The 10,308-nt window shown below is 64.3% G+C and overlaps 1 protein-coding gene across 1 annotated transcript in view; it reads right to left on the minus strand.

Moving 5' to 3' along the window:
* Nucleotides 1-10,308, minus strand: part of ZC3H3 (zinc finger CCCH-type containing 3) — a 90,291-nt gene that overhangs the window by 21,173 nt on the left and 58,810 nt on the right. Inside the window, exons 5-7 of the mRNA XM_023741614.1 lie at nt 7,480-7,667; nt 253-295; nt 17-178 (exon numbers count right to left, since the gene is read on the minus strand). Of these exons, the coding sequence (XP_023597382.1) occupies nt 17-178; nt 253-295; nt 7,480-7,667 (393 nt within the window). The remainder of the gene's footprint in view (nt 1-16; nt 179-252; nt 296-7,479; nt 7,668-10,308) is intronic.

Consider the following 10,308-nt stretch of genomic DNA (forward strand, 5'->3'; position numbering starts at 1 on the left):
GGGGGGGAGCGGGCACCTGGTGCACACGGCCACCTTCTCGGGGTCGTGGATGTATGGGCAGTGCTCGCCACGGTTGCAGCGGCCGAAGCGGTTGTAGTACATGCAGTACTCGTTCCTCCTCTCCTTCCTCTTCTGCCTGGCCTGGCGGATGATGGCCAGGCTGCGCTGCACGGCCCGGCTGTGGAGAGCCATGGTGTGTGAGCCCGGGGCAACAGCGCGTCCCCCTGCCCCAACCCGGCCCCAGGTGCCTACCTGGCCAGGGAGCGGTTACAGCTGCTGGCTGGGTCCAAGCGGCCTGCGGAGGGAGGGGCCCAGTCACACCAAGCCCGTGGCCAGGCCACTGCCCCGGCCCCGGGCCTCCATGCCCCCACCCCAGGCCCCACTTGGCCAAGGCTTTTGCGAGGGACCCCACACTCAGCTCGGGCAGGCTGCCTCCTCCAGGAAGCTGCCTTGAGGAAGAACGGCTGGGCTGGCACCACCATGCCCACGGGGGAGGCACGGTGAGCACTGCGGGGCAGGTGGCCCTCCGGCCACACTCAGGGCCCCAGTGGGCTTGGCCTCATGGCAGGTGGGTCTGGAAACATCGGGTGGCCCCTAGTCCCATTCCCCTGGGTCCCATCCTTTTGATCAGGCAGCCATGTGGCAGGGTGGCAGGATGGCTGTTCCCGAGGCTGGGCAGTGATAAGCCCATGCACTCTGTAGGTCTCTACTCTGCCCAGCCACCAGGAGGCCACCTGTGCAAACATGCCCCCCAGGCCCCGGGCCCTGAGCCGCCTCGTGGAGCGCAGTGGGGCCTGGGACACACGCACCAAGAGGGTCACGGTTTCTGCAGCAGAGCCGTCTGCTGGGCAGCCACCTGGATCACGGCCTGGCTGGGGGAGCCCGGAGTGGCTTTTACATTTTTAAAGGTTGTAAAAAACCCAAAACGAAAGGACACATGTTTGACTGAGAAGCTTGGGGCCTAAAGTCGCCCTGCTCAGCCCAGCCAAGGCTTGAGCTTCCCAGCTTCTCTGAGGAGCGCTCCGTGGAAAGGGGGGATAGGACTAGGAGGATGCAGATGCTGCCAGGGCTCCGCCAGCCGCTGGCCAGGGTGGGGTGAGGGCCCTAAGGGCCGAGTGAGGGGAGGGGGCACCCAGGCTTCCGTTTCCTCAAATACACACGTGACCCGTCACAAACTAGATTCCGTGTCTCGCGGACAACTGTTGAAATGGATCCGGCGGGGACAGAGCCATCCCGAGCGGCCAGCCTGCTCCTCTGCCTTGGGCTGTCCAACCCCCAGCACTGGGCCTGGGGGACACTGTGCCAGACCGCCCCCCCAGCTCTGCTTAGGGAGGCGAGAGGGGGGCAGTCTGTCCCAGCAGCCGGCCTCAGGGGCTCTCGCTGCCACCCTCAGGCTCGGCCACCTGGCATTGCCCCAGCTCCTTCCAGCATCCCCGCCCTCCATGCCTGAATTGAAGGTGCTGGTCTCTCCAGTCTGGCTCCATCCACCGCCTGGAGCCCAAGTCGTTACACGAGCAGACTGACATGTCACACGTCACACGCTCAGACCAGCTGGCTCTCCCCTCGCACCAGCCAGCCTGGGTGGGCACAGCCTGCACACCTGGAGACCCCCATGCCCCCCCACACCCGGCCCAACTCTGAGCCCCGAGGCCCCTGGACCCTTCTGCAGCCCTCCCCCGTGACAGGGTGGGGGTGACGTCCTCACAGCCTTGGGAATGGTGGGGGACCCTGTGGGGAGGGGTCCTCTGGACAAGGGCTGGGGGGACTGGACACCACCCTGCCTGGAGCTGCTCTGAGCACCTCCCTAGCCCCATCCCCCCAGGGCCAAGGGCCACCACCTTGGGAGCAGGGGAAGGGGGGGCTCTGCAGCAGGGCTGAGGGAGCTGGTCACAGGCTGCTAGGGAGGGTGGAGGGTGGCAGCAGAAGCGGGCACAACTGGCTGCAGTTGAGTCCCCTGTTCTGGGCAGGGGACACCCATCCGCTGGCTCCAGGTGGCATGAGCACCCACCAGCCCCACCCGCCTGCGTGTGGGCAGTGACCGGGCCCAACCGGAGAGCCTGTCAATGGTGCAGCTTTCCCGGGCTGTCACTGGGTGCGGGGATACCACGGCGCCATCTGCTCCGGCCCGGGGCACCACGTGCCCCCTGCTTGCCTGTCGGACTGCAACACCACCCCACCCCCCAGGCCCCGCGACGGTGGCCCTTCCCACTTTCTGCTCTTGAAAACCGTCTGTGCTCGGCTCGGCTCGGCTCGGCTCGGCTCGGCTCGGCTCGGCTCGGCTCGGCTCCATGGGAGTTTTGACAAGAGCAAGAGCAGAGGCACCTTTGCTAATGCTTTGCAGTGTTAAAAAATGCACATAAAGTAGCTGGCTTGCAAAGAGGCAGCGAAGAGAGGTGCTAACACGCCACTCCCCACCCTGAGCAACCTGGAGAGCAGACGCGCTGTGCCTTCTAGAGAACTCTCACCTCGGGAGGGTCCCAAAATAGACCCTCCCCCAGCTGGGAGGGAAGAGCCGGCTGCCCTGCCAGGGACTGTGACCAGGGGGTGACAGCAGGCTGGGGACTCAGAGCAGAGAGCACTGGCCGAGCAGGCACAAGTCGGGGCAGGAGGCCGACGAGGGCCCAGCAGAACCCACCCCTCTGGCCAGAACCTGCTGGGAGCAGCCACCTCATGTTCTGCCAAACGACCGCCGACCACAGGGATCCCAGGGCGCCCCTCGGCCTGGCCCGGCCTCTGCCCCTCCCTCCCCTTGGAGACAGCCAGTCCTTGCCCTGAGGTCCCAGGCGTGGCTTTTTCTCAGGGCCCTCTGGTCTGGCTGACCCTGGGTTCCCTGCTGTGGAGATCTGACAGCGAGCCTGGGGCGGTGCGGGGGAGCTACAGGGTGGGGGAGGGAGGGTAGCAGGGTGGGTGTCATGGATTGAATTGTGTCCCTAAAAAAATCTGTCAACTTGGATGTGTCATGATTCCCAGTACTGTATGGCTGTCTACCATTTTGTCATCTGATGTGACTTCCCTATGTGTATATTCTATCACTATGATGCAATAAAATGGATTAGCGGCAGTTATATTACTGAGATCTACAAGATTAGTGTCTTAACCCAATCTCTTTTGAGATATAAAAGAGAGAAGCAAGCAGAGAGACATGGGGACCTCACACCACCGAGAAAGCAGTACCAGGAGCAGAGCGTGTCCTTTGGACCTGAGGTTCCTGCACTGAGATGCCCCCAGACCAAGGGAAGATTGATGCATCACAAGGACCTTCCTCCAGAGCCGACAGAGAGATAAGCCTTCCCCTGGAGCTGACGCCCTGAATTTGGACTTGTAGCCTACTGGACTATGAGAGAATAAACTTCTGTTTGTTGAAACCATCCACCTGTGGTACTTCTGTTAGAGCAGCACCAGTAACTAAGACAGTGGGGATCTGCGGGGGAGTGCAGCAGGGTGGGGTGTCGGGGGGGAGAGTGGCAGGGTGAGGTAGGAAGAACAGCAGAGTGAGGTCTCGGAGGTTCTCATCCTGTGTGGCCCTTGCAGCGACCCACAGCTGAGGACAGACTCACGCCTCGGCCAACATACGTGGGAGCCAGGCCTGGGCCAGCGGCGGTGCTCAGGGGCTCAGAGATGAGCTGGGGCCTCTGTTCTGCTGGAGGACGGTGGGCACCTGCCAGAGCTCCAGGGAGGGTCCTGGTGTTGGCCTGGCAGGCAGGGTCCTTGGTGCCAGGGCCCCCCGGCGGGGGGAGGGGCTGAGGACGGGGCTGCCCCGGGCACCGAGCCAGGCGGGCGGCTGTCCTAGAAAGGGAGACGGGCCGTCCCTCCAAGGAGGCCGGCACTTTCTTGCTGAAGTCCAAGTTTTGCTGACACCAGATTAGAAAATTTATTTCTTTAATTATTATTCATGGAAGTGGGAACCACCGGTCAGCAGATGCCCCCACCAAGGGGAACGATCTACTGTCCTCACAGTGGCCAGGGCTGGCCCACACTGTGGGGGGGTGGGGGATGGGGCAGGAAAGCCCTCGGGGTCCCCGCCCCCGGGAGGCCGAGCCTGTCCCTGCGCAGCCAGCCAGCTTGGTGGCAGGGCAGAGGCCTCGTCAGGGCCTGGACGCGGCAGGAGAGCGGCGAGGGGGGTGAGCAGAGGTGGGAGCCAGCGGGTGCAGACCGGGACAGCCTGTTCACACCGCGACAGCGGCGGTGACTTCACCCTCTCTCTCGTCTGCCAAGCCCTCTGTCACATGTGTACGTGTGGGGCACGGGGTTCTGAGGAGCTCAGCACCCAGGAAGTGGACACTGAGGAGCGTGACAGCCTGCCGAGGCGGGCGGGCCGCAGGGTGCCAGGCCGGAACAGCTGCAGCGAGGCTGGGCCTGCACTGGGCCCCGAGGTGCCCCTTACCTCATGGCTCCCTCCTGGGCCCCCATTGTGCTCCCCGCTGGGTTCTGATCCCCATCACCCAGAGGCAGGGGGCTCGCCTGGGCTCAGACTCAGCCCGTCTCAACATCCAGAGGTCAGGAGCACAGCCAGGTGGCGCCCAAGGCAGCTCTGAGGAGGCCATGTCCACAGGCGCCCCTTCCCCTCAGCCCCCAGTGCCTTCTCCCAGGACCCTCCCACTTCCCTCACAGGATCAGGACAGCGAGGAGCAGTGGTGCCACCACCTGCCCTCCAGCCCACTGTGGATGGAGGCTCCTCATGAAGGCCCCACATCTGGCCTCAATGGGGCAGCAGGACCCCGCAAGGGGCTCAGCCCGCGGGCTTCCTTTTGGATGAACTCAAGGCCTCCTGACAGGGACACGAGGAGCTGGGCTGCCGCGCACAAGAGCAGGTAAGGGGCGTGGCAGCGGTGAGGGTGTCACTGGACCCGGCGGCCCCCCAGGGCGTGGCCTCGTGACCTACTCCGGCCAATGCAGCGCTGGCGCTGGCCGAGTGGCCCAGCCCCTACCGCCAGGTGAGCCCCGGCCTGCAGCCCAGAGAACAGCCTGCCACAGACCTCCACTCCTTACGCCCGAGGTACAGGCCGTCCCCGCGGCAGAACCTCCCCGCCAGGCTGACACGCTGGCCAGAGGTGCTGCCGGGCTGGGCGCTGACATGACGGCTGTCATCTGGGCTGCTGAGCTACGACATCTGTGAGCACAGCTTCATAATGACTGTGAATGAGGGTGTCGTGGTGTGTATAAAAATCCACAGTTCTCACTGGAGCCTGAGGCCCCCGTGATCTGCACCCTAAACCTCGCCTTTCCGTGCCCTCTCCCTGCTTGCTGTAACCCAGAGGGAATGCCAGTCCTCACACACACCCAGCTGCTGCTCTGCCCCAGGGGTCTGCACGGCTGCTGCCCCGTCTGCCATGCTCTTCCTCCAAACCCGCCCTAGTCTCACTCCCTCACCTCCTTCCGTCTTCACTCAGATTCGCCCCTCAGAAAGCACCCCCCCGACCGCCCGCCTGCCTGGAGTGGCCCCTCTGTCCTGTCACCCTCCCGGTGACCCTCCCTCGTGAGGTCCTTCTGCCCGAGTGGGCCATCCTATAGGGTCAGGCCCAGCCAAGCCAACTCCCCACCCGGAAAGACAGTCAGCGGTGACTGGTCTGAGTCTCTAAGATCTGGGGACTTCTGTTCCACGGCAGGGCTGACAGACATATGCACAGACAGTGCTGGGTCAGACCCTCCAACAAGCAGGCGTCAGACGGGAACGGCCCATCCTGTGGAGCCCAGACGTGCTCTTCCCGCAGCTGCTCAGCACCCCACACCTCTGTGCCCAGGGAGGGGCCACGCTCGGCCTCACGGGCCCGTCAGAGGGTCTCTGCCTGGCATTTGGGTCCAGCACCACTGCCCTCTCTGGTCCAGGCCCTGGGTCCAGCACTGCCCTTTCCCCCGCGCCCCACGCCGGCACCTCTGGGTCACCCTGCGCCAAGATCCTTACCCTGGGCACATCACCAGTCTTCCCCACCTCTCCACCAGCTCAGCACCAGTCGTCCCGGTCCCGCTCCAAGCCTAACGCTGCCGCCCAGGCCCTCACGCTGCATGGGTGCCGGCCCCGTGCTCCAACCCAGCACATAGCGACCTCCCCACCACCGGCATAAGACAGCCCTGCTCTGGGAAGCCCACCCCAGTAGGGTGGGACTGCACAGCTCAACTGGCATCTGTGTGTGGGGAAGGCCAGCCCGCCACTCTCCCCCCGGGAGCTGTGTGTGTGTGTGGGTGTGTGTGGGTGTGGGTGTGGGTGGGTGTGTGTGTGGGTGTGTGGGTGTGTGTGGGTGTGTGTGTGTGGGTGTGGGTGTGGGTGTGTGTGGGTGGGTGTGGGTGTGTGTGGGTGGGTGTGTGTGGGTGTGGGTGTGTGGGTGTGGGTGTGGGTGGGTGGGTGTGAGTGTGTGGGTGGGTGTGTGGGTGGGTGGGTGTGTGTGGGTGGGTGGTGTGAAGGCCGGCCCGCCACCCTCCTGTTGGAGCCGTGCCCACCTGGGAAAGATGGCCTGGATGCCGAGAGGGGGCAGGCCAAGGGGGGAGGCCAAGGGGGCAGGCCGGGGCGAGCACCAGCTTTGCGGCCCCTCCCTCCCCAGGAGCTCCCTGGGGCCATGGGGCCTCCACCATCCAGCACATTGCCAGGATCGCACCTTCGTTTTCGTGAAGGACAAGGAAGAGGGTAAAACTGAACTGAAACCAAAATATTTTTCCAGTTAATTTGTACAATAACCGAGTCGGAAGGCTCTCCTCCTCCTAGGCCCGTCTCCTGAACCGCTGGAGTGCGCGCAGCTGCCTGCAGACACAGTTGGTGAGGCGTTGCCAACCTGATTACGGGTGCAGACCCAGGTATGCACGAGCTGGGCCTGGTTACCACACCTGGCTCATTGCCTTTGTCCAAAAGACACGCACTCGCACACGGCCACAGAGAGTTGGGGCCTGGCTGCGGGGAGGGTGATGCCCCTGCCCGCCTGCACCCCCCTAGCCCTGCAGGCCTCCCCAGAGGAGAACATGCACCTCACATGGCCCGCCTGGCCGGCCCTCTGTCTCACAGTGTTGGCCACCAACGCCACGTGTGTGGTCAGGGGTAAAACTAACCCGCGGCTGGGGTGAGGCCCATCTGGGAAGCCCTCTAGGACCGCTCACGGCAGGGCCAGGCCTGCCAGCCTCGGCCGCTCTCCCCACCATGGCTGGAAGGCAACCTGCCCTGTGCCCCAAGCCCTGTGCCCACACCAGGGGGGGTGGGGCCCAGAGAAAGCAGGAGCTCCCATACAGACACCTGCAGGGCCACAACGCCCCACTGAGGGTTTCACCCTCCTACCACTGCCCCCCGCCCCACCCGGCACCCCCCCGAGCCCTGTGCCCCCACTCAGCTTGGTGCTCCCACCCTGCCATGCACACCCCCTTGCCCCTCCCAGTACCCCCACCCAGAGCTCCATCCCCCACCCTACCCCACACCCCCTACCCCACCCTGTGCCCCTACCTTGCCTGGCACCCTCCCCACCCCATCCTGCACACCCCTGCCCCACCCTGCACCCTCACCTGTGCGGGGAAGTGGCCTGCTGCCCCCATCACTGGGCCGGCCAGAGGTCTTGGAGAGCTTGTTGGCCGACACCCTGTAGAGGACCCCTCCAATGCAGCGGTAGCCCTTGTTCCGCCACCGGGGGGTGCTCGGCAGGGCTTTCCCAGCCCCAGTGGTGGCCGGACGCAGGCAATTCAACACCAGAGACCTGTGGGAACGGGAAAGGCCCATCAGACTTGGTGGCTGTCAGCACCGGGGGCCCAGGCCCAGGAGCAGACACACCCTGCCCCCGCTGGCGCCACCTGCTAGACAGTTCTGTGGTCCCAGGAGATGCCCCATGCCCGCCCACCAGGCTGGGGGCTCATGACCACCTGAAGGGCCATACACACATCCTGGGATGGACATCACCCCTGGGCTGGTGGGCGGCGCTACCCTGACCACCTGGGGGTGCACTGCTGGGTAAGGGTCCCTGGGTAAAGGCTGCAGGGCTGAGGGGGGCTGCCAGGGGCACTGCACGTTGGTAAAAAGCCCAGGGTCACAGAGCTGGGCTGCTACCTCCTCCTGATGCCCACCGGTCCTGCCAAGGAGCCCACACTCCAGGGAGACCCCCACACCCTCAGGGAAGCCCAAGGGCAGGGCGCTTGGGAGGGCCCTTACCCACAGAGGACCCTAGAGACCATCCCCACCCTTTGGTGAAGGTGACCTTGTCCCCAAGAGGAGGCCCGGGCCTCATGGCCCCGCAGGGTGCACCCCAGCAGAATGGTGTGTGCACACTGCTGTCCCACAGTATCTGAGCCGAGCCGCTGACCATCGGGATGGGCAAGTGGGGTCTGCCTCAATCCTGGCGACCTCCTCCAGGTCCCCGTGCTCACACGCCAAGGCTCCCAGGGCCCTGCAGCCCACCACGAGCCCAGCACCAAGGGGCACAAGGCCAGAGCATGGGTCTCCCTCCAGGGGGTACACGGACCCCCAACTCTGCCCACAGGGGCAGCACACCCATGCGTGGAGAGGATGCAGTATGAGGAGGGCCGGGTGGTAAGCAACAGTGGCCACCTGCTGTGGGTGCCAGAAAAGGGGCAGGGGGTCGTGGCCCCTCACGCCTCGGTCTGTCCATCTTTGAGCTGGGAAGCCTCTGAGGGCCTGTAAGCAAAAGGATGTGGGGGCGCGGCGGGGGCAAAGCTGCTGTGTCAGTCCAAACACAGAGGGGCAGAGGCCACCAGGAGGCCCTGGAGACACTTAACCCAGTTTCCCTTAATTAAAATTCAACTGCAGACACTGATCTTGGGAGGAATGAGCCTGCCAAGGGCTTTACCACGGCTGGGGGCTGCGGGGGTCTCATGGGCAGGAGAGCCGGGTGGTGAAGGAGCATCCGCAGACCTGAAGGACCCCAGCTCCAGCTGCCCTGGCTGGCAATGCCAGGGCATGAAGAGGGGAGAGTGAGGCGGGCGGGGTCTTCCTGCCCAAGAGGGCAGCAGGGTGTCCCCAGCCCCTTTCCGAAGAGCTGTCAGGCCTGGATGTCCAGACTCTGCTGCCCACAGACACAGGCTCGGCCTGAGCACGTCACCAAGCCATGCACCGGGCACTGGACAGTGGACGCACGGTTCACCAGCCTGAGGCCAACGGGTTGTTGGGACCACCCAGCCCTGGTGACAGAGGCCGCTGTGACACCTGGCACTTCCAATTCACTAGCCCACGTGGTATGACAGGGCAGGGAACTCTGAAGGCCACCCCCTCAGCCCAGCATCCTCCGCCAGGGTCTGAGAAGGGCCCACCCTGGGCAGGGAGGTACAGTGGCTCCTCCTGCCCAGCCACTCCACCCCGCCCTTGAGCTCTGCCCCCACCTGGCCCTGCCCCGTCTGGCCCCACCCACCTGGCCCATGCACCCCGTCTGGCCGCAGCCTGCAGAGGTGCACTGTGAACCCCCTCTCCTGACGGGCTGCTCTCATGGCTGAGAGGCCCATCTTGGGGGGCACGTCTCTCCTGAGCCAGCCTCAATCATTCTCCTGCGTTTATGCCTATGGACAAACGTTTGCAATGACCGCGTCCCCTTCCCCTCTCTGCTGTGCGCTGACCTGTGTCCCCAAAAAGATGTGCTGAAGTCCTGACCCCCAAACCTATGAATGTGGCCTTGTTTGGAGCCAGGGTCTTTGCAGATGTCATCGAGTTAGGAGAAGGCCACACTGGAATAGGGTGAGCCCTAAACCCAGGAATGGGCGTTCTTACAAGAAGAGGGGCCTTTGGACAGACACATGGGGAGAAGGCCACGTGACGACACAGACAGAGATTGAAGTGATGGAGCCACAAGCCCAGGAATGCTGGCAACACCAAACACTGGGAGACAGGGAAGGATCCTCCCCTACAGCTTCCAGAAGGAACCAATCCTGCCGATACCTTGGTTCCAGACTTCTGGCCTCCAGGGCTGAGAGAACGAAAAGTGTGTTATCTAAGCCACCATGGGACACTCACACCCTCTGAACTGCCCCTTGGACTTGGATGGCAGTCAGCCACTACAGGTCCACCAGGGCAAACAGGCAGCGTGGCCCTTCTGCCCCGATGGCCAGGCACAGGCGGGGGGCAGGGTGAGTGTCACCCATTGCTCGGCACACCTAGGAGCCTAGGGTGCTGGGCAGATGTGGGCATGCCCAAGAACCTGGGAGGGGGCTGGTCAGGGCTGTGAGCGGCTGAGCATATAAGAGCAGGGGTCAGAGGAAAACTGCAGGTGCTACAGGACGCCTCCATCCCCCCACCGCTCCGTCCCCGCCAACGCTCCGTCCCCCCCAATGCTCGGTCCCCCCCACCACTCCGTCCCCTCCGCTCCATCCCCCCCATTGCTTGGTCCCCCCAACCGC

The sequence above is a fragment of the Trichechus manatus genome, unplaced genomic scaffold (genome assembly GCF_000243295.1).
Source record: "Trichechus manatus latirostris isolate Lorelei unplaced genomic scaffold, TriManLat1.0 scaffold00185, whole genome shotgun sequence".
Taxonomy (NCBI): Eukaryota; Metazoa; Chordata; class Mammalia; order Sirenia; family Trichechidae; genus Trichechus; species Trichechus manatus.